The sequence below is a fragment of the Equus caballus genome, chromosome 7 (assembly GCF_041296265.1).
Source record: "Equus caballus isolate H_3958 breed thoroughbred chromosome 7, TB-T2T, whole genome shotgun sequence".
NCBI lineage: Eukaryota > Metazoa > Chordata > Mammalia > Perissodactyla > Equidae > Equus > Equus caballus.
This window is the reverse complement of record NC_091690.1, coordinates 91,283,728-91,308,821: the sequence shown is the minus strand read 5'-3', so window position 1 is coordinate 91,308,821 and position 25,094 is coordinate 91,283,728. Positions and strand designations below refer to the sequence as shown.

The following is a 25,094-nucleotide window of genomic DNA, read 5'->3' as shown; positions in this document are numbered from 1 at the left end:
CCAACCTCAGATGCCCTTGTACTCTTAGTCATTCTGCTACATTACTGCTGTTTTGACATACCAGGTCCTTTCCTCCAAGTCTGTACCACGGCCTAGAGCAAGAGCCTGATGAGAACAGTCAAACACCCACTGTGACGGTTCCAGGTTCCACAGTCTAACACAGTGAACGCTTTTAGGTTACGGGCAGTTTGACAGCATGAATGCACCTGACCTCAGGGAGTCAGGTTGAGACTAGCCCCATATTTCAGGCTGGCCAAGCAGTTCAAGCACTATGACGGCTTTAAGCTACTTGTGACCTGAGGCCAAAGTGAAGAGTTACATTGTCTTTGAAAAAAAAATACCAGCGTTAGTAGATTCAAGAGCAGATCTGTCTAACACATCTTAATTGTCACCACTAAGGACAACCCAGTAGGATTTGTTTTCTACCTAGCTTCCAACTCAGATCAGTAGCTCTTCAATTCTTACTGTTAACTACATAGCACAGAAGTAAATCCATTCCCTGCATTTATGTGCTCACGTCAAGTCACACCAATCTGCATATCTATCTTTGGTTCTCAGCAAAAGCAAATATATAGCAAAAGAATGATTGTTTAGGAGAGGTAAAAATTACATATCATATAGATATGAAGTGAAGGAACTTTGGAAAAATAAATGCCACATACATGAACGAGTAGCAATGGACATCCATTCGTGGAATACTCTTTACGCACCAGGTACTGTGGTAGGGAATGAAGATAAGAAAGATGTTAGTTCTAAGGGAATCATATCCTGGTAGGGGAGGCAGCCTCATAAAGAGAAAGCGTGATAAATATGCTAAGTGTTGGTATGGAGGTAAGAACTGCTTGCAATGAAACCCAAAAGGAAGGAGCATGTTTGAATGCTAAGGGAATTGAGAGTCCTCAGCAAGAAGGTAAAGCTTGAATTGACTCTTTAAGGAGGAGAGAAATTGTCCTCAACAATTAAAACCTAGAGAAAAGCCAAGTAGAAATACCAGCAAGTACTAAAGCACGAAAGTAGAGAAAGAATGAGGTATTCCCTGTTAGAAGTGGAGTTGAGAAAGGTCAAAAATGAATCTGGACAGGTGGGCACAAGCAAATGAGACCTGTTGAGAAGGAATTGGGTATGCTTTCAACTTTATTTTGGTGGCATTTTTTGTAAATACAAAAATAGAAAGAATATAATCTGCAATTAGGAAACACAATAATCGGATGGTTTCAGGAAAGGGGAGGGGAGAGGAGACACAGATTGATTACTGCACAAATGCACGGGAAGCAACTTCTTCAACAACGCATCTTCATTTCCAGTTTCCCAGCTATTTTCCTCTCTCGCCCCACCCCCAGATGGTTGCTTGATGTAATCTTAGCAAATTGCCTCCAATTCTCCCTCCAAATCTAGTTCAGAAAGGGTATTTTGCTATAAAACTTTGAGTTTAGTTGTTAGCTCTGTAGTAGATGATCCAAGTAGCAAAGCCTATTTGCCTTATAACATATCCTGGGGGTTTCCCAGGGAGAGCAGCTTTGTTATTCAACCACTAAAAGAACAAGGCAATTTCTTTCCTGGGAGACAGAAAGTCTGATGAGCACAGGTTATCAGCAAACTCAAGAAAGCTGAGGTGTCAGATTTAGAAGTTCAGCTTCTGCGGACAGGCAAGATAAATGTAAACCCTGCTAACCACATGAGGGAAAATGTTGGCACCCAAACCATTCTTCCAAGACCAATCTACCCCCTGCCAAGGATAACCTTACCAGGCTCCAAAAAGGCCTCTGGACAGTCCACGGGCTCTAAGTCTCTTTGTTCTTCATTTGTAGACTTCGTCTCCCCACTCCCCACCCGCCTTGCAAATTAGCTCATTCCATCCAGCGTATCTGTCATTTCAGATCATAACCATTCCCTCTGCTCCTTTCCCATGTCAGAGAAAGGTGAAGGAATGTGCTTCTGGAAAGCAATTCAATGAGTGTTTGAAGACTATGGGGCTTGCTCAGCTGCTCTCAGACGTCCCTGAGCTGCTGGCAGTCACACTGCATCCCCTCCAGTGGCCATCTCAGCACAGCTGGGCTCTTTCAGAAATGGTTGTGAAATGTACTGTGAAAAGAAGGGACGGCGAAACTCCACTTAACAGCAAAGAGGAAGCTCACCAACCAGAAAGCGCAGTTCAGCTTGTTGGTCTTTTCATCAATGATCACCAGCGTGTCTGCCACCTTTACAGTCAAGGAATTAGCAACAAAGACAAGCTTAGTCCGAGATTACTGAAAATGGCTGGTGGGCAAAGATGAACATCCAGGCAGTTCAACAGACTTCAGCTCCCTTGAGCTTGTGCACGCTCCCCTGCTGTTCAATTTCCAAGCTCCCTTGTCACCCACCTGTTCCCCTCCATGCAAAGTCCTTTTTCTATAAACTGAGCAAATGCTACTTTAACATAAACCTTACTCAAGATACTTAATTTATGCATTTGTTTGCCGGGCACTGAATTATTTTAAGCCTTCTATTAATTCATTCTGATGGTGCAATTTCTATAATGTAATTTCTCGGGTATCAAGGAAATGGCTTTTTTCCATCGTTACATTTTCTTCAGGTACCATTATGAGTGTTCCATTTCGTCTTCCAATTAGTCTTATACTTAACATATGCTGACTTCACAGAGACACATTTATTATTTTTATTGCCTATTGCTATGAAAAGAAATTCTCAGCATAGATCAGTGGCCTACAATTCTTAGGCAACTTTGGTATTTGAATGAGCAGGTTTATGGAGAGGGGGTAGCTCCCTATGCGTGCAATGCTCTTCCTTACAACTTATCCGCATTGCTCTTTTCACATGGACATCTTTCTCTTTTCCCCACACCACTCTCTCTACAAACCTCTGCCCTTGTTTATCTTGCTAATGTCTACTCACCCTCATTTGTCAGCTCAAAAACAACTTCTTCAAAGCTTCTCGGACCTTTATAGCCAAACTAAGACTGAGGTTTTGTTTTGTCCATCACACCCTTGATGTTAAATATCTGACACATTCTTGGTTGACCAAGAAGTACAGAGTGAATTATAAGATGACCACATGGTTCCATCCTAGTTTGTCTAATATGGTACTGTTTTATGCCTATTTTATCAGTGAAACCATGAATAGTTCCCTCTTTCACTCTCCAAAGTGTCACAAGTTGGATGATACAGTACAAGGCTGCCTTTAGGATGAAGACATTGGAAGAAGAGTGCATTCTGTACTTGACTGCATTTGACTCAGGTTCTAGCATGTCTTTGTTGCATGACCTTGAGCAAGCTACTTTTCCCCTTTAAACTCAGTTTCATCACCCATAAAACAGAGTTGAAGACAATGTCTCCCTCAAGGATTATCACAGGAACACTGGGAAATAACAGAGTGAAAATTACTTTGATAACAGGCAAATTGCTACGTAAATCATAGTTACCACTCTATCACTATAGTTGTAGTAAATATAGTAGCATATAGAAATAGCTGGGAAACAAAAAAGTCTAGGGAGGTATCATGGAATGATGAAAAGATTTCCAAGAATTAGGAACTTGGATTCTAAGCCTCATGCTGTCATTAGAGGTGACAGGCACATCCTTTCCCCAAGGCATCCTGACCCACAAAAAGGAGATGTGATCCCTAAGAGTGATTCTAGCTCTAGCAGGCCTTGGCTGTCCATCATGGAGGCATCTCTGTTTCTGGTTAATTCCCAACTGTCAACTTACTACAGAAGAAGGAGTTGGCTGCTTTTGATGAACTTTAGTAAGGGCTATCAACATATATCTGGCCTCATTTTGAGGTTCAATCTGCTGCCCTAAACAATAAAACATGCCACAAAGCTTTCAGATGGAAGCACCTTCCTTCATTTGCATCAGAGTTGAGGGAAATTTGGTGCAGGATTACAAGATGCCTCAGGGCCAACTTGGTTGCAAGCCTATGAGCTGGGCCCCTGGATCCCAAATCTAGCTCTACTGTTTATTCCATGGATCAACGCTGACCTAAGGCAGAAGGCATACATGTCCCTCAGAGCAGTATTAGGGAAGTAAAAGTGATTGCATTCCACAGTTCTTATTCAGTGTTTCATCCTTGGTCCCTGTTCCCAAGGTTCTGGTTACCTAACTTCTCTTACATACCAGTGAAAAGAGAATGGACTTTGATGTCAGACAGACTTGGGTTCAAATCTTGGTTTTGCCATTTGCTAACAATGTGATTACAGGTGGTAACCAAGGCTCTGTGATCTCATTTGTAAAAAGAATAAATCACGTGTCTTGGGGATTTGGCAAGGAGTAAATGGAAGAGCACATGTAAATGTCCAGCACAGAGCCTTAAATACGCCACACATGTTCATTAATTTCTGTGTCTGTCTGTGCACATTCAATAAACACAGCCCTATTCACAAATTCTATTCTCGCCCTTGCTCCTCTGATAGACTGAAGCTTCATCCTTGAACTTGTTCCTGAAGTTCATCCTAGAGTCTGGAACCTAGCAACCTAGGTTAAGATAAACCATCTTAACACCAAAAATCTGCTTGTTCACAACCCCTCCTCATCGGGGTTCATCCCATTACCTTGAACCTCCCTGTCTTAGTCTGTTCAGGCTGATATAACAAAATGCCACATACTGGGTGGCTTATAAACAACAGAAGTTTATGTCTCATAGTTCTGGAGGCTAGGAAGCACTGGATTAAGGTGCCAGCACTGTTGTATTCTTCCCCTCACTGTGTCCTCACATGGTGGAAGGGGCTAGGGATTTCTCTGGAGTCTGTTTTATAAGGCACCAATCCCATTCATGAGGGTTCTACCCTCATGACTTATTACCCCTAAAGGCCTCACCTGTTAATACCATCACCTTTGGGGTTTCGGATTTCAACATACGAATTTGAGGGGGGCACAAAAACATTCCTATCATAGCACTCCCTCACACCATTGCCAAATTTTGCCTGGACTATGATTATTAATTGCACCCTGGGTTTACCCACCAGATTGAACACTCCCTGGTGCCATCCGTAGTCTCTTCAACTTCCTTACTCCTTGATCATTTGCCTCTAAATCTCCCTACCTGGTGGATTTGAGCTGCCCTGTCCCACCAAAGTGGTCAGCCCCTGCTCTTGCTGGGTGCTAACAGGCTAATGATTCTGAAATGTCTCTAATTCTATGTGCTAAAGACTTGGCTAAAATGGAATAGGTGGGTTAATAATGTATGGCTTATGCATTTGCATGCTCTTCTTTTAAGCTACTAAAGAACAACTAAGAGTTGGCTCTAAGCATTCTCAATTGCGCACTTGCATGATGCTCTATGTAACTATATTCTGACAATTTTAGGAGAATCTCCTTTTGTATTTGGGAATAAATTATCTCAACTCTTCCTTTTTAGTTCAGAAATTCTCTGAATACTCTCTGAGTGCTTAACCCAGACTCTGACACTGTCCATCATATACTGTCATCTAGGTGTCTTAAATAATGTAGGTAAGACTTTTTTGAAAAAAGAGAATGCTTAGCAGTAATTAAACAGATCTAAGTAATGAGCTTCTTGTTAGTGCTTTCATGCTTAATTCCTCAGTGCATGTCATAAACCTCCATTTATTAGATCTGATAATGCTCCAGATATAGAGAAAATTCCTCACTTAAGATACAGAACTGAGGACCAAAAAGGAAAGGAGAATGTCCCAAGTATATAATGAGGTTTAGTGGCTGAGCTAGGACCAAAATCCAGCCCAACTGGTTTGCAAATCCAGGAGCTTCTTAGAGTGCCAGGAATAGGGTAAGTGTGCTGAACTGCTGAAGCCGCAGCCCAGCCCAGGTACCTTCAGCACTGAGCAGCCTCATCTATTACCCCCATGTGCAGATGAAATAGTGTCACTTCCATGTGTATCATGATATAAAAGAGATTGCAAGTTACTGTTTTTACTCCATGTCCCCACTTCTTATAATCTGCAACGTCAAGGGATAGAGTGTTTTGCTCAAGATAAGACAACTTATGAAATGATCTGAATTAGTCATTGCTTTAATCTTACCCAAAGGGTAACTCTTTTGAGTTTATTTGTGTTCTAATTTCTATCAGCCAGAGACAAAATCCGACAACTTTCTCCATTTATCTGGGTGATTAGGATATGGGCCTTCAAATCAGCTGGCCACTGATGAGGCATCAAACAGCACCATTCTAAAGAAGAGAGAAATGATGTTTTAATTCCAACAGCCAGCAGCAAGGAAGACCCCTGCAGGTTTTGAGGATGGTATGAATGATGCAAAGTGGTGGCTGCTTTATAATCCTGAACTGAAAGTTTCCAGAATATAGAGGAGAAGAATAAGTGTCTACAAAGGCCCACATATGCATTCATACAATAAGTTACTATTTTAGTGAATAAGGAAAAAACTCTCATTCAAGAATATGAAGACTGATAATAATTTGGCCATGCTTGAGGGAAAAATGTATAGGTTTTAGTCAAATCTGCTAATTTTTCTTCCGTCTCTTAATAACAAGAACCTTGACCACCCTGATTCACATAATCTTTACTCTTTACTGTACTTTACTATATTTTCTTCTCATAAAAACATAAAGACTTTCCCATCAGAATGTTAAGGATTGTCACTGCTGTTCTTCACAAAGATGTTGAGTTACCAGACCAACAGTTAGCACTTTGTTAGAAAATGACAGAAAAACCAATTAAACAGGATTAAGCAAAGCAAGGAGTAGTCCTACTTCAGATACAGCTGGATATAGAAGCCCCAGCAACATTATCACGATCTGGTTCAACTTCATCTTTCCACACACGTCTCTGTGCTGACTTTATTCTCAGACAGCTTCTCTCCTGTGGTCACAAAATGGCCACAGCTGCTCCTAGTCGTATCCTTCCAGATTCCCTTCAACAGTAGAAAATTGAGACTCTCTGTCCAATATTACTAGGAAAAAAAAAAAAGCCCACTAATTGGATCTGATTAGGTAACACGTTAAACCCTTGAACCAACCCATGTGACCAGGAAAATGGACTTCTCTAATTGTCCTAAAGAAGGGTTATGGATTCCAATGCTAGGGCCAGTGGACTGAAAGTGAGGTGTGGCTCCCAGAAGGAAATCAATGAATGGTTACCACAAGGGTAAAAGAGTGCTGCGTGGCAAAAACAACCAATGTCCTGTTCTCTACTCTAGCTGTCCTCATTTTCTCTCCTCAATTGCCTGTAGCCCAGTTTCTGCAGCTGTCATTCCTGACTCTACCTCAAGAATCACCATTGGAAGGTTGAGGTGAATTTAATCAGGCCCCACACTCCTCTTCTCTCTGGCTATTACCCACAATGCAATCCTTCCCCGCATCCATCTCAGTTCAAACTCAACGTCAGATCTGGGGATCTCTTTCTCCCTCCTCCTGCTTCTTTTTGTCCCAAAGATTTTGGCTATCATTTGCAGAACTTCAGCTGTTGGGACTCAAATTTCCCTAATTCTCCTCAGAGAATGCTTTCTTCACCACTTAGCAATAATTAGGTCCTTGTTCATGCCCCAAAATTCAGCTTTCCTTATACTCTCTCAAGAGAAGTGTGCTAATCTCAAATGACCCGTGTTCCATGGAAAGGCTTGGCATTCTCCAAGCTCGCCAATGTTGGTATCCACACACATGACAACTCCAGTGTTACATAAAACCCATTCTCCTTACCCAACCTCATCCCTGGCCTAGATACACAGCTAATTGCCTCAATCATCCTTTCTAAGCCTCAGTTGCTTCATGTACACAATGGGGATAATAATTCTGCCTTCTTCATAGAGAACTTGTATGGCTTAAAGGAGATATTTCATATAAAGTCTCAGGAGAGTGTGCGGCTTACAGGTGTTCAATAAATGCTAGCTGTTATTGTTGTCACAGGGGTGGACTTGCGGGTAAATGGTTGTAATCTTCGTCAGAGTTGAATATTGCTCCAACATTCTTTGAGTAAAAGAAAACACACTTTATACTAAATGAAGTAACTTGAATCTGTTGGACCAAACCATTGCAGTCACTATTCTGGTAACCAAAGACACATCCAAATAGAGACCAAATGTCGAATGCTTGTGCTTTGTGCAGGATCCTCATTTACTGACTTTCTTCAGTTTCTCAGAAAAGTGTAAAACCCTTTTCCCACAGGACATGGATACCCAAGAGCGAATTTTAAGGGAAAGGAAATTAGTATTTACTGGGTTCCCACTACTTGCCAAACAGCCAACATAGGTTATTTCACTTAATCCTCACAACTATTGTATTGCTTATTTTCCCCAACAAACATTTATTAAATAACCCCTACGTGTTTAGCTTTAAGGACACAAAGATGACAAGGACATGCTGTCTGCCTTCCCAGGCCAGTGAGGGAGGCAGATTAAGCAAATTAGCAATTAGAGCGCCTTGTGATAAATGCCAAGACAGTGATATGCAGGAACAGAGAGCAGGGGTGAAGGTAGGTGTTTGAAAGAGATAAAACTTGAACTGCGTTTTGAAGGACAAGCAAAAGCCAAATAAAAATGAAGGGAAAGATTTCATTCAAAGCGAGGACATAACAACTAGGAACACACTATGAACAAGAGCTTTATTTAACCCTCAAGTCAGAGAAATTTAAGTAACTTCCAAGGTCATGGAACTACCAAGTGCTAGAGACCAGGTTTGAACCCAGCAGGCTAACTCCAAGAATCCATGCACTTAACCACTGAGCTATTTCACAGCAAGGAAGACTTGGAACACTATAAGTAGTTTGACTGAAGTACAGGTTTTGGGGGGTAAGGGGGAAGTGGCAAGGAATGAGGCTGGAGAGGTAGATGGGAATTTGACCCAGAAAGGCCGGTGTGACACGCAAAAAGGTGCGAATCCCATCCTGAAAGTCATGGGGATGCACGGGAGAATCATCAGCATGGAGTCACAGGGGAGATAGATAGATACTCAATAATACCCACTACATGCCAGGCAGTGCCCTAAGCAGGTACAACCCATTTAACCCAGAAAACAACCCATGGAGGTAGATACAATTATTATCCCCAGTTGTAAAAGTGAGGCCCAGATTGGTTAAGTACCTAGCCCAAGATGGCACAGAGGGCTAAGTAAAAGAGACAGGCTTCCAAGCAGTCCAGCTCCAGAAGCCATGCCCTTCACCACTCTGTCATCCTCCCTGCAGGCAGGCCATAGACAATCACTCTGGCTCTCGATGCGTGCTGGGTGGATTAGAAAGCAGTCCAATGGGAAAAGACAGTGGTGGTGATATCTACCATGAAGTTAGTGTCATTTCTTCCATGTTCCTCAGGCAAGTAAGCAACTCAGAGAAGCTGAGAGACTCAGGCCTGGATCACACAGTATGTGTCGGAGTTTGATTTGACTTCAAAAGTGTCAGATTCAAAAGCCCTTGTATTTACAATGTTTGGGGCTGCCTCTTGCTAATTCAATTTCAACATAATTATCACAAATTCCAAATTATCTGGGTCCAAAATAATGAGGTTTTATTCTCTGTACATTCAGCATTCAAGTACTATCCTACTAAATGACACGTTTAAGCATGCCAGAAAATTACCCACAAATTGCCGTGTTTCCCCATCCTCGAGAATGCGGCTCTCGTCTGGCTAATGGCCGGAACGAGAGACTGCAGAGCACGTCACTATTTAAAGTGGATAAACATCATTGTGGCAAGCAGGTCATTATGAAAAGCATTATGTCTGCTCTCTTATGAATTGTTTTTAATATGAAATTGATCTTGAAATGCAACAAAAGTAAATGCTATAGACTTGTTCTCTTTTTCCTTCTACTCTCTCTTATCTTAGTGTAATTTGAGCTTTAATGAATGCTACTCATTTCTATTCAGTATCTGACTTTACGGTGAAATTCCACCATGAGAAAGGAAATGTTAGGCTATAGAAGGAACTAGATATTCTCAGTCCCTGGTATATGGATTCTGGCCACCTGTCTGCTTAAAAAACACTACAGTTTTGCATTCACCTGAAAGCCAGACCTGGGCTGCTCAGTATAATAAAGAAATGCTGGAAAGCGCCATTTCCTATTTAAGGGTGACATGCTGCCTCTCCAGAGATCTCCCCTGTGTGCTTAGGGGTGTAGATTAAAGAGTGTGCCACATTAATTTCTTATTAAATGAAACCTACCCTGAAAGTTTGAGAGCTGCTGGGGTAGCCTCCAGCCACAGGTGGCTATTGAGCACTGGAAGTGTCTGAATTGAGATGTGTCAAACCTATTTCCTCTTACCTTTGTTAAGGAAGCCTCTAGGAAATTTGAAATAATGTGTGTGCTTTAAATGATATTTCCACTGGACAATGCTAATTCTAGAACCTTTATATCCTCTATTAATTTCAGAGCATACACTTATGCATGTGCATGTGGGTGTTCTGCTTTGTTTTGTTAAACATAAATCAAGTCCTCCTCTGAGATATTTAATACACCCTGCTTTTCTTCTACTTCGTATAGCCTTCAAAGAGATACCTTAAGTGAATAGACCAACCCCAATATCCTCATCTGTGTAAAACTCTGCTTAACAAAGAGTTTGCTCTCTAGACCCCAGAGATCATTTCCTAACTTTAAACACTCTAGGAGGCTGAATCCAAACCACTTTCTAATCTCATCGAGTCACATCTCCAAAAATAGGCTCTGTTTTAGAGGGATATCTGGAAATCGTCCCTCCCCTCTACAGCCATGTATACTAGTAAAATATCTCTTGTATGAAATTTTAATATTCTACCTTCAAGAAAACATATCTTTAATTAGTTCATTATTCCTAAAACAAACTTTAAAGTATAGTTAAACCAGATTTGATTAAATACTTGAATTCTTCCTTCATCCCTGCCCAGTATCCTTCAGAATATGCCACATTAAAAAATGGTATTTTCCCCAGATGACTGGTGATACAAGAACACAGTGCAAGAGAATCAACACACGCTTTCTCTGTTGTAAGTTTAAAAACAGAAGATTCATTGATTTCAGAAGAAACGATCACTACGCACGGGAAGAGAACTCCCATACTAACAAGCAGGAATCGGTTAAGTAACAGAATTACGAGAGGTGCATGGCTTAGTGGAGAGTTACTTTCCTATGGTCTGGCAACTCTGCTCAAGAGATATTTAATGATCCTGAGTTTTCTGCACTACTTTCAAGTGACCCATAAAGCAGTTTTTCAATTTTTCTTAAAACTGACAAGATCAGAAGCTTAGATAAAAAGTGAACTGTCTTTAATTTGATTGAAGCCAGATAGGAGTGGTGATGACATAGTTGGAAGGAATGAGTTCACTCAACTGGAGACATTTCTAAACCCTGGATACTCCTCGTCTTTCGTTACTGGAAGGCCTACAGATGATCTTCACAGTGCATCAGCCAGCATCCATTACAGAACCACACAGAGAGGTTTATTTTCTACAAATAATGATATAGCCACTTTTTTATTTTTTATTTTTTAATAATGTATTCGCTTAGAATTTACAACAGCATGAAAGCAGAGACTATTAGTGCTCACCCACAGCTGTGTCCTCTGCCTTCTTCCCAAGCACACAGATATTCCGCTCTGTTGTTAGGTGTGGCCATGGACTGACTTCTTCCCAATGCCACATGAGCCACCATGATATGTGTCACTTTCAGGTCTGGCCCATAGAAACCTCCCATGTATGGCCTCATGCTCTTTCCCCATCTGCTGATGCAGGGGTGAGAATTCTGAGAAGCAAGAAAAGGTCACAGCCACAAGACGGAAGGTGAGTGGGTTCCTGAATCACTGTGTGGAGCACAACCGCCCCTCACCACCGACTCTCAGTGAACAATGACATGAGCGTAAATAAGAATTTATTGCTGGACCTACTGAAATTTGCAACTTCTGTGTTACACTAGGTACCACTGTTTCTTTATCTTATACAAGCAGTTTCACATGTGTTAGCCATTTTACGCTATAGTCTTCCCATTTAGGAACTGAGGGGGAGAAGAGATTTGAAAATGTCATTACGTCTATTAACAAATGAGGAAATGAGTAACAAGAGGTCACTTTACTGGCTAATTATCACAGGACAAGGTGTAACCCAGATGCCCTAGCAAATAAACATCTAGGTATAAATGAGAAGATTAGGCAAAGGCAATAGAAACAGACATTGAATTCAGTGTGGTTGAGTTGGAAGATGGCTGCATTTTAAAGACTAAGCTTTGAGCAATTGTCAACAGAGCTGAACACATCTAACTTTATTCTAGAAAACAGAGTGGCATGCATGAGGCTGAAATGAAGAAACACATCATGTGTCGGGGATAGGATAAGGCAGAAATGTGAAAGCAGGCAAGCACGAACCCCAACACATTCTACTGGTCAGTACTAGCAAAGCGTCCCACCAACATCCTCTTGAGGAAGGATTGCGGTTAGCTCTGCCCCCAAATTATGGTGACATTTGAACATTATTTTTAAATGTTTTTCAATTTATCCTTTGTTTGCTTAATAAAGATTTGAGTCAAGAGAAGCCGCTTAGCTTCTCTTTATACCACTTTATGACCACTTAGCTCTCTTTATACAATAGTTCATTAAGAGGGGCTAGATACATTTAAGCTAATCTTGCCTTAAAATATATGGCATCCTACTAGGTACTATAGTTTTTTGGTTCTACGTAAGGTATATACTCTTGGCACATATTCTGAGCTGATACTGGCATGTCAAGTATAGCTTGCACCATTCTGTAATAGTACCAGTTGTTAAATACTTGGAATATTTTGCAAATAATTGCCCACTTAAACAGATCACATCCCAGCAGATAGCCTAGAGATTGACTATGACATCTTTCAATAATGTTGCCTAAAGGAAGTCTCCTAGTCCATTGAGAATTGTTACTTAGGAGAGAAAGACAGTCTCATCTTGATTGTTTAACAGAAAGCCAATGTTCAGCAGCCTTTTTTAAAATAAAATTGACTGATATCTATTTATATGGCTCTGCTAATCTCATGAGTCATTTCAGATGTGACAATTACGGATAACAAACAACTATGTAACTTACCAAAGTGCAACCTCAAAATGCACTCAAAAGAATCAGCACTTGTCTAAGTGTCAAATTTCCACTCCCTCTGAGATACAAGCTGGTTTAACATGTTTCCCTTAAGACCCTAGGGATATAGTTACTGTCTACTGGGCCGGAAACTTGAAAAGGTAAGCACTGACTTTGGTAAGTGATGAAAAGTGCTTTAAATGGATGCAACAGACTCTTTTTTACCCAGAAGAAATGCACTTGAAGGAGAAAAGAATATTAAAGGCCAGAACAAGACTATATCAAGTTAAACCAAAATAGCAAAATCAATATATTGTATCTTGTGCCACACAAGCCCCCTTCCCCTGCTCCCGTCTTGTTAACGCATCATCGCTGGTTTCAAGACTGCAACCCAGCTTCTGTCTGCCTGCACTTCTTTATCAGGCTGATCAACATAATGTCTCTTGATAACTTAGTCTATACATTCAGTTTCATTTTCTAGTTTCAGTCACATTTTTCAAAGGAAGCATTATGGAAACTTTAAGCGTAATAATCTTCCCTGAACCTAGAGACTCTTCTCTTAGAATTAAATCAGTACTATAACATTCCCTCCCCTCTTTGGGACTACGACAAACACACCCACATCTAAATTTAATGCCAGTGCTTGTTGGTAAGCATTTGAATGACAGTGAGTTTACAAAAAGGCTTGAAGTTATTTTAATACCACTTAATACTGCACTTGATACTCAAATACTCATGTTAACATTACTACCAATCTACTTTTACTAACAATAATAACAGCGCATCTAAAATAGGTGAGAATTTCTAGGGTGGAGCATGGAGGGTGGGAGAGTTTATTGTGCTATCTCCTCCAGCCCTCAGGAGGGAATGGCAGGTGAATGATTGTTTTGAAGGTTTTTTGTTTTCATATCCAAGAATTCGCTTTTCCCCTTATGAGGAGAAGGGTCTATTTGGCAAGTCTGACGAGGACCGGTTTATGTGTACAGAGACCAGTGCTCCAGCATGACACGAGCTCTCTCTTCTCTCAGACTTCCTGCTCTTGGGCGTCATGAGATCCCCAGAACTTCCCAGCTCTGTTCCTTCAAGGGAACAAAGATCTGACCAGGTCTCTGCATCCCCTCCTCCAGCTTCTCCCCCTACAACTGAGAGAGGATGAGAGGCGAGCCCTGAAGTGGGGTCTGATTGTCCCAGAGAGCCCAAGATCAAGGCAATACTAGGATTCCCACACCGTTCCACATCTATTTTCCACAGATTTGAACCTGTAGGAATGGAAAGGAAAATGGTGACACTCCAAATCTCCTATAGGCAGTGGTAGAGTATTGTTCCACTTTTATGGAACAAAGTGATTCTAACTTTACCTATGGTTGAAAGTTAAATGACCAATAGAGAAATTGATTCCATGCTGTTTTGGACCATAGAGTGGAATACTGATCTGAGTCTCATGAATGTTTCCCATTGGTCACAGTGGAGCCAGGACACAGTATGAAAAGACAATGTCCCACTCAACAGCACATGCCACACTGGGATGAGTGGGCGTCCATGGCAGTCTCTTAGAACACGAAGGGCAGAGTTGTGTGTTTAGCAAGTCATCATGTTTCCCTGTTGCCTTGACTACCCAGAATGTTAAGTGCCTTCCAGCTCCAAACCTAGCCCATGTTAGGATTGCTGAGTAAATAAAAGAATGAGTCTAAGAAGGGGTCAAATAAAGAAGACTTCGAAATAGATGCAAAAAGTAGATGCAAAAAGAAGCCACGCTTGGGCTGCTTATTGTCTGTCAGATTAGACTAAAGGATGTGATCATTTCTGGTATAATTATATTCGGTATCTTTGGGCCTTCCAATACCTATGTGGCATTCAGTACCTATAGGAATGAAACAAAACAGAATAAACAAATTTTCTATGTACAATAGAGGACGTCTTTGAACTTAAATAGTAGGCTCACTGATGATTTTCTAAAACGTTAAAATAGATATTACACAAGCATTTACCTTACAATTTTAATCTTTCTTTGATTTCCTGAATGGTGGTCTAGATTCAGTAATTAATGCATCAAGCCACAAAAGCAGGGTTGAGTTGTGTCAGATGAACTAGCCAGTTCTCATTTGGCATTTCTATATATTCACTGAGCACCCAGGAAAGACAAGGTCTTATGTCAGTGGTAACGGCTGATACGTAAACAGCTAAGTTTAACAAGGCAGAATACATTGAATACTACAAGCAAAATTGAGAGAAACTATTTATCCTGACTGAGAAGATCAATGTAAAATGAGATTTGAGCTGGATCATCATTTAAGAAGGATGAACAGGATTTTAATTGGAAGAGGAGGAGGATGGAAAAAATCCCTGCTGTATAATAAATGATCCCAAGGAGAAGAAAGGGGGCATGAGATCATCTGGCCTGGCCTGTTAGAATAGTTAGTTAACTCTTAAGTGTGACTAATCAGGTAATGGGGATAGATGATATTGCAAGAGATGAGGCTCCAAATACCCAGGTGAGGCCAAGCTGTCACAGGGTCTTGACTCCTTGCAAAAGAGTTTAAACTTCTTCAATTGGAAATAGCTTTTTTTACTAGAAAATTGTGTCATCATTCTGTGTCCTACTCCTTAGTTCTATACATATTTAAGAATGGCATTATGGTTCTGCATATTCTTGACGAACTATTTCTTAACACTGAATGTTAAAATTTGTATCTGTTAAGAACACTTTCCAGCAAGTGGTTGAAATTGACTGAAAGGGATTTTTCATTCTACGCCCACATCAGTCTTGTCTTTATGTTAATGAATTATGATCAAATCATCTAACAGTCCTAGAAAAATTTGAAAGTCACATATCCTATAGTAATCTGACCTGGTCCAATTATTTCAATAGGATCCTAAAAAACATCTTAAACAATGCCAAAGGGATACCCTCCCACATCATCTTCTATAGGTGGAGAATTTTAAGTGGCTCTAATCACTAAAAGTGTAATCCACTTTTGCTACAAAGATTCATCCTATTGACGGAGTCTGATCCTGAGCGACCTCTAATCCACATGCTTTCTGACTTGATAAATGAATCAGGTGTAGGGGAGAGTTTCAAATCCTTCCTTGAAATGTTATGAAACTGCTCTATAACCAGAGGTGCACTCTTAGAAATACACTCACAACCCTTATCTATCTATCAGTACCAAATTGTTTTTACAAACGTGCCTGGCTCTAAATGAGTCAACCCATCCTATAATGTCCGTCAATCTTGTCTCTCGCCAATCTCTCCAGCATTTTGTCCGTACACCTAAAGGCAGAATTTTAGATTGAGAGCTTCCCAAATTCTTCCTCATTACATTAACCCCATTTCAAAACTGTCTAGAGTGCTATAAGTACTTTTGCCAAAGGTTTTCCTATTCCTCTTGCTATTTGCTTCAAAATCCCCAAATATCATCTTCTGTGATTCACAGCCCAGCAGTTTATCAATTTTATTATTTTCAGTGCTATCTTATTAAAACAACTTACCTGTCTCTTCCCCCTCTCTCTTCCTCCCATACCGCCTATAAGTCTCCAAAAGCATCGGTGTGCATGTGAGATACCCAGATATTTAATTTGGGATTTCATTTACATCTTTAGCATGAGCTAAATTTATAAAGTGTGCACTGTCACGTTTATCTTCCTGTCTATATCAAACATTCCCCGGCCCTCTGCTCCTGACTTTCTGCGTCTTTCTTGTACAATTTATCCAGCACCCCATCAAACAGAAATTTCTAGGAACAGTACTTCTGCATATGCACCTCAATGCAAACATGCTCATTAATGAACGACTTTCCAACACTACAGGATTCTAAAGTGCTTTAGCATAAAGAATCTCTTTCGTTCCAGGAACTTCTTCAGTGAATTGAATTTTACTGTAATGATTTTCTTTGAAAGCCGGTCATCTGTTAGCAATGCAGACTCCACCCTGAAGTTGGTTTGCATCTCTACCTTTGAGAGTAGTGGTTTTCCCAGGCTGGGGGTAAGGCTTGAGTGGTTTAAGTACCTCTGTGTCCCAGCAGACTTTTTCTTTCCTGTAAAATCTTCTAGACACACAAGTGCACATTCTATTAGAAAGGAATCTTCATGTGTTCACTCCTTAGGAAACTTTTGACCACTATAACATGCTTAGCTCTGAGCTAAATGGTTAAACGGAGACACATAGCCATGGCCTGCAGGAAACAGACAAATAAATGTCACCCGCAGCATGGGGTCACAGGGACTGAGTAGTGTTTGGAGGGTGTCTCTGGAACACAGAGAGGGTTGTTCACCTAGCCTGAGATGAGGGACAGCTTCCTGGACCTGAAAGGCAAGGAAAAACAAAACTACACTGTCATGAACTGCGAAGCCATTAAAGAGCCCCCTGGCATGGTGTGAAAACAAACACAGGGCAAGGGAAGATCAATCAATCTACCTCTCCAGACAACAGCAGGACATTGAGGAGACACTAGGAGTGTGACACCACCCACTGTCTCCCGAAATGCTGGAGGATTTTGAGCAAGGGCATCACTCTAGCTTTAGAATAGTCTAGAATGACTATTCTTACAGTGGAGATGGTTGAAGCAGGGGAACAGATCCTGAGATGATGAGCCAATAAAACCCCCAGCTGACTCCTTGGCTCTGATTTCTCACTTAAATAATTCTAAATTTTAAAAAATGACTCCCTGTATATATTTCATTTAAGAAAGAAGGTGAAACTACAGACACAAGAATTTGCCTCTTCTAAATAGAAGTTGTCAGTGGATTTAGGAGAGGGAGATTGATGCTTCTTTTCCATTAATCTGGTTTCCCTAAGAGCAATTGGCCCTTGGCCTCTTGGCCCACCCTCTCATTCTTCCCTGGATTTGGTGAGTGGGAGAGAGGAACTGGACAAGTATGGCCCAGCTCTTCCCTCTCTTATGCACTAGGGATCAGAAGGCCACAGGAAACACCCATTCTGCACTGTCCCTTCTGCCCTGAAGAGTACAGGGGAAGCCCCACATGGCGACGCTCCGCGGTTGCCCTAGTCCACCTGTGATTGGCTACAGAAGCCTGTCTAGCTTGGGGGTTCAATATTATGAATTCTATTGTCACGTACAGAAGGCATGTTCTCTAGTATAACCTTTATCAGTATTCATATTGACATTTTGGTCTCCACTTGCTTGATTTCTTTATCTGTCTCTCAATTTATTCTGAATGCAGATGGGGAAAACAAGGGTATCACTTTCAGGCTCTCCTCAAACCACAACAGTTATCATAATAAATTAATATGTGGGTCCTCAAAAGATCGATCATCTCAGGTACCCTGATAAGGCCAAGTTTCTGAACCTACAAAACCGAGGATCTGGCCCTCAACCACATGGACAAACAAAAATCTAGCCTGTAATGAGAAAGAAAGATGAAGTCAATCCACAGAGAAGCAGGAGGAGACAGAAGGAGAGAGTACTGTCAGCACTCCAGCTCCTGGAGCAATGTGCTCCTAAGTCCCAGCCACCTTTTGCCCTTACTTTCTATGACACACCTGGAAAGCTCACTAATGCCAGTAGACACATTCAACTTCATGAGCACATAACCGGTACAGTGGCACAGGGCCCCTCACTCAGAAGGGCCCCACACTTGGGGTTTAATGCTCTGTGGTCACCACCTGGAAGTTCTCAATAATTTCATCTTCCAATTTATGTTTTGTAAGTGAGGTCCAATGGGACAGCAGGGTGTGCACTGGGGGTTTGGAGCCTTAGGGATCCTATATCCTACTGCCTCCCCAACTCCCCAGGATGGGTTCCCAGCTCTCCATTCCCCTGTTCCCTGGAGCCCTGGGTCCCTTACAGCCTCTCCTTCTCCACCTAGTGATAACTGTCTCTTTCTATCCCTAGTAGGGTCCTTGCAGAGACAGAGTGAGGGTCAGGGTTGGGCTCGCATGCTTTGGGTGTTTCTAGGTGGAACATGGCAGTACCATCCCCACTCCAAGCTGGTAGCACCTAGGTGCCTTCCATAGGTGACCCAAGGAATAGGTGGGGAGACTACAGGCCCCTCGGGTGGCCCATCTGCTATAGATTGAGATGAAGGGCTCAAGGGAAGGGGACATACCTGGTTCAACTTCCCTGCCCCATGCCAAGTGACAGCACATTGGTCAGGGTGGAGGCGAGCACTGAGGTCAGCGGGTCATGGTCATGTGCCAAGGTGGGGGATGGGCCTGAAGCTTTTCTGAGAGTCTGTACTCATCCCAAGAGTATCCCCAAGGCCAAGAAAGCAACGTTAAATGCAAATGAAAAACACCATAACAGGTCGAGAGAGACTGCAGAAGAAAGGTAAAAGCTTTATATTTTAGCACCTATAAACAGCAGATTTTTCCTACTTTTTGAACAAGATCCCACACTTTCATTTTACTCTGGGCTCTGCAAATTACATAGCAAGTCTTACCAGTGCATTTCTCTCACTTGCAACCAAAGGAGTCCTACCCCTGCCTTTCACATGGCTCTATACTTTGAGTAATTCTTTGTAAGCCTCTTTCCAACAAGATAACACCATTCTGTAAATTGTTCTATGGGGGTCGAAGCATTTGCTCAAAAAAATAAATGTCAGTATTATCAGTCATTAAAACAAGAATGCTTTCGAGGATCATCGCATCTTATCCAGCTATAATGACAGACAAGAGAGAAGGCTTAGCCTGTGGGCTGCTATGGACAGCTGCCTAGGGAAAGCCCACCTCTGGCTCCAGGTGAGCGCACACCAGGAAAGCAGACAACAAAACTCCTGAGATGACCTCAGCCCTCAGGTCAGGCTGTGCAAATCTGATATGGAACAATTTGCAAGTACTTTCACCATTTAACTCCAAATGCCAAACTATTTAGCAACAGATCTTACATAGTTTCATAAATACTTCAGCCTGGTTATCAAAAATATGAGCAATTTTTAAAAAATTATAGATTGTCATTGCACTCTCTCTTCCCTTTGTGTTTTCTTTACACTCTCTAATTAGAAAAAAATATATATATACATATATGTAATAGATAGTTAAATGATGAACAAGGAGGAAGAGGAAGAAAAAGGAGAATAAAAAGGAAGAAAAACAGAAAAGAAAAGAGAAGCAGGGAGAGGAGGGAAGAAACTAAAAGCAGTCACACTAACTGGGATAAATCAGATCCAATGATGTCTGATGCAAGATTTACCTGTGAAATAGAATAATGCCATCAACCTCCCAGGGTTACCTTGGGAAGTAAATGAGGTAACAGATGTGAACATTCCAGCAAGGTGTCTTGCACATATTCAGTGACTGTTGTTGAGGCTAAATGGGTATTTCCCAACCACATGAGAAGAAAGACCTCCTTACGTGGGCATCAGCCACCAGGAAAGCCCATCTGAGAGAATTCACACCAATTAGTACTGTTTGAGAAACCGTGCCTTGTGTTTTGCTTGTTAAGAGAAGTGTTAACAGTGTTTATTTCTACCCAGATATAGTCAATTCCATGAATAACACCATGTCCAAAAAAGCTGTTATATATTAAAAACAAAACCAGAATTGGTTGAAATCATCTGGTTACCCTTGCCAAACTTTCTCTGTAAATGTTTCAGTTACAGGTGGAAAAGTCAGCTATAAATGTATGGCCTGAAACTGAGACAAATTTGGGTACTTCCACTAAAAGGCTGAAGTTCAAGCAAATTCATGAGCCGCCACTTTCTCCTTTATCCTTGTACCACTAATCATACTATCTTCGCTTTTTATAACATTTGATAGTTTAAAACACATCGATATATGTTCCTTTAGTAATTGTCTGCAATATCATTGTTGGATAAACACAGGAAGTGATATTAACCCAATTTTAATATGTAAAAATACAGAAGTTACAACTCGCCAGTAATGAAATGAGGTATAAATGCCGACTCTCCAAACTTTGTCCAATTTTTCAACCATGCCGCACGCCTCCGCATGCGACCTTCATAAAACCCAGGATTCTCCCTGTCTTACTGAGGTCAACATGATTGACTATAAGGATCGCTTTAAGAAAACTATTTTCCTTAATTCCTAACTTCCAAGGGAAGATGTATATTCACAGTCTGTGGACACCAGAAACATTACTTGAACTTCTATTTTTCACAGTTGGACTTTCAAATTCTGCAAAGGTGAAGCCTCCACTTATCACAATGGCGTGTGAGGGCTGGGCATACACACACTCACCGAACTCGAGCAATCAATCTTATTTTATGAGGTGATATAATCCTGAAGAAATGCATTAAAATCAAATCCCTACATTGCTCCTCAGATTCACAGCATTAGCGTGCACAGACCACCGGCGGGCTTGATAATCCGTGGAACTATATTAATGGTTATGTTTTTTGTTTTGCTTTGGAAATATTTTCAGCCTTCTTTTAAAAGCTGAGCACTAGTGTCTTTATTTGCCTGATGAAACTTAAAAAAAAAAACTACACAAATAGTACATGTATAAATTTCCATTGTAAGAGATGCAAACAAGATTAAATTCATAGCAACAGGTAGATGTTCTTGTCCACACACACACCCACGGATAGTAAGGTGAACCGGGTGCATGTTTCCAGTCTATGCATTTACATAAGTATGTGCACAGACACTGTAAATAATAAATTAGATGTGTGATGATGCTATATGCATTGTCCAGTAACTTGATTTTATTTCTTTCTCTTTTTTCCCTCAAAAATATGTCTTGGAGATCTTTCAGTGTGCCAGTATGTATGCGTGTACAGATGTGTGTGCCAGTATGTATGCGTGTACACATGTGTGTGCATACATACACTTAGAGTTTCAAATCACTGTATTCTATTCCATAAAATGATACACCAAATAAATTTAATCATTCCATTACTGAGGGATATTTTGGTTGTTTCTGGTTTTCGATGAATATTGAAATGTAGCAAATGCAGCAAAAACCTCACTATCTGTGCATTTCCCCCCTTCATGAGCATGTGCTTTTCTAGAACACATTTCAAGAGGTAAAACTGATGGAATCAAGAGAATCTCTGTATTACGCTTCAGATTTACTTTAAATGTGGATAGATTCTGTCAAGTGCTATTAAAAAGTTTCACCATTGTACACTCTCAGCCATCCATGAGGCTGTCTGTTCACCTGAACTCACCAACATGGACTAAAAGCAAACTTTTAACATTTGCCCCTAATCGATTGCATGACTATGGTGACTTAGCCATTGTACATTATTTCTCTCTCAGCAGCAGCATGTTGTCTCTGCAGGTGAGTAGTGATAATGTGCTGTGTCCTTGGGTAAGTTACTTAAGCTTCTCTGTCTCAGTTTTGTCACCTTTAAAATAGGGCTGATAATAATACCTAATTCAAAGGGTTATTTCCTGGTTTATCTCTACTTTTTGCCTCTTTTTCAATGCGATTGCCTATTCAGTCAATTTGGCAGATCCAGTCAGTTCACACATATTTAACGAGTGCCTACAACGTGTCAGGCACCATTCTTGTTGCTGGAGCCGCAGCACTGAGATAAGACCCAGCATCTCTCTCACAGCGCATACATCCCAATGGGGAGGCAGACAACATAGAAATACACACAGAAATGCATCATTTTCTACCAGGTTGTGCTGGGGAAGAAAAAATACAGCAGGGTATGCGGCTAAGAGGTACCAGAGGCACTATTTTAGAAGGAGTGGTCAAAGCCAGTTTCTGTGACAAGGGGATACATGAGTAGAGACCTGAAGGAAATGAGCATCCAGCCTGAGGGGGCAACAAGCACAAAGCCCTGAGATAGGAACGTAGTTGGCGCGTTCGAGGGATAGCGAGGAATGATGTGTTGGTGCAGAGAAAAAAGAGATGGTGGCTAAGAGGAGCCAAGGACTGGATTCTGAATGCCCTCATAAACCAAAAGGAGGAGTTTGAATTTTATTCTAAATGCAGATGGAAGCCAGGGCACTGGCCTCTGAATTGCTGAACTGCTCCAAACACAGAGAGGGGCTGAAATTTAAGCTTCATACCCAAGCAGCTACCTTGAGCGTGGCCATGAGCACTGCCCATCTGCCCTCTGAGCAAAGCTCACAGTGAATAAAAGTGAACATCAGTAATCAGGGCATGCGTCACACACTCAGGCCAAGAGGCAAGGCTGAACAGAGCCATGGTATTGTGGAACAGTACTCCCAACCCCCACTCACACCTTTTCATTCAACCCAAAAGGAAGACTAAAAAAGCATTTTTCTCCTTCTATGGTGCCCAGTGCCCTTGCCAGCTGATAGACCAGGAACAGGAACCCTGGCTATGCGCAAATGGTCGGCTAGATGAGCACCAAGCGCCCAGGCAAGATGGTAGCTCAGAGCCTGCCCCTAAGGCAGCAAGCCTACCTCTGCAGCTGGTCCCATTCCCCACGTAGCCCGGTTTGCAGGTGCAGCTGTGTCCCTGGACAGTGTTGGTGCAGATGGCATTCTCATCACAGTTGTGCTGCCCGCTGCCACATTCGTCATGCTCTGTTTACAGGGTGAGAAAGAGAGACATCTTTTCTTAAGTTGGAGTCATTGGTATTAGAAAAGTTAGCTGGAACTCACCAAATGAGAAAAGTGACTACTGTGTACCGGGACCTTACTGTGTGCCTGGCAGCATCTACGCCTGATATGGTGGAAATCTCAACAACTCTAAAAGATGGAGCTGTTATCCTCACTTTGCAGGTAAAGAAACTGAGTGTCAGAGGAGGCAAGAGACTTATGGAAGTCACAAGACTGGTGAGTGCTGCTCTAAGGTCATTGCTCTTTCATGTTCTCCAAGGGTTTCTGCAGAGGCTCCAAGGCAGCGGTTCTCAACAGGGGGCAGTTTTGCACCCTCTCACCTGGAAACGTCTGCCAATGTCTAACAGTATTTTTGGTTGTCATGATTTGGGATAGGGGATGCTACTGGAACCTAGCAGACAGAGGCCAGGGATGCTCCTCAGCATCTTACAGTGCCCAGGAGAAAGCCAACCACCGCAAAGCATTAACCAGTGCAAAATGTCAACAGTGCCGAGGTTGAGAAACTTTCCCCTCAGGTTAAAAAAAGAAAAAGAAACAAACCCACGTGAGAGATTCCAGGGCCTCTTTAGAACAAAGAAGGTAAAACTGAAGAGGAAGGGCCAGCTAATATCAGCCAGCACAGGAGCATTTACCCACAAGCACTTTCAGGGGAGTCGCCCTGGTCCCAGGGAATGTTGACAAGCATGGGGTTGTGCCCTGAGTAGGAAAGGATTTACTGTCAGGACTCAGTTTTAAGGGGCTTCAGCAGTTTAACTCGTATTTTCCATATACGTCATTTTCATAGGGCTCAGAATTTAGCTCTGGGTTGATGCCTAATGTGTAGGAATACGGTTATATACGTTCAAATAGATGCGGCATCCTTAATCCACAAGACATGGGTGGAAATAGACCTAACGTTACAAAGTAGACTGAATGATTGCAGGTTAGAAGCCAAGATTTCACAGATAACTACACTGTCCATTCCTAATCAGGAAGTTTAAACAGTCCTCCAAATGACCACTCTGAAGATAAACAATACGGGAAAGTTTATACCCATTACTCCCTTTAACATCTGCTGGTATAGGTTCTTAGAAATTTTAAAAAGAAAAATCAAGTAGGATTGTTTAAGTCATAAAAGGTTATAAAATAAGAGTTGAAATACCACCGAGAAACTCCCCCAAAATAACACTAATTGAACAAAAACAAAAATTCAATATAGTTTGTTAACTGAGCTGTTAGATCAATGTATCAATCGATTGAGATATCATCTCTCTTCATTAATTTTTTATTCTAAATTTCCTAACAGGGCCCAGTAATGAGAAAGGTTAAATTCTACAAAGTAGAGCTGTTTTAATCACTGACACACAATTAAAGGAAAGCACACACATGCATATGACTCTTGGTTTAACACCTTGGATTTTTCCAAAGAAAATTTTTCTTTAGGCCTTAAGATCAACCCAGACTGTCAGTGAGAAACGTGCATAGGTTAGCAAGCAGTGAGAAGGGAAGAGAAGATTTATGGGGACAGACTTGTAGTCTGGGCTAAAGGCATCTCCGGCACACTCCAGAAACAGTACAACCTGTGGACTCTGATCAAATTCACAGACCTATCCAGCACCTAGGATGTGCAGGTGCAATACCAGGTGATGTCAGGGACGCACGCACACAAAATAACAGACTTCAAGAGTTTTCAGTGTCCTCATTTAACTTCATTTCATAAATAGTTA

General features: G+C 41.5%; 1 protein-coding gene across 4 annotated transcripts in view; it reads right to left on the bottom strand.

Moving 5' to 3' along the window:
* Positions 1–25,094, bottom strand: part of NELL1 (neural EGFL like 1) — a 753,092-nt gene that overhangs the window by 277,301 nt on the left and 450,697 nt on the right. For 2 of the 4 annotated variants that reach the window (XM_023646175.2, XM_023646174.2), the window contains exon 14: positions 23,230–23,352. The exons of the other annotated variants lie outside the window; for them this stretch is intronic. In XM_023646175.2, coding sequence (XP_023501943.1) covers positions 23,230–23,352 — 123 coding nt within the window. The remainder of the gene's footprint in view (positions 1–23,229; positions 23,353–25,094) is intronic. 4 annotated transcript variants of the gene reach the window in all.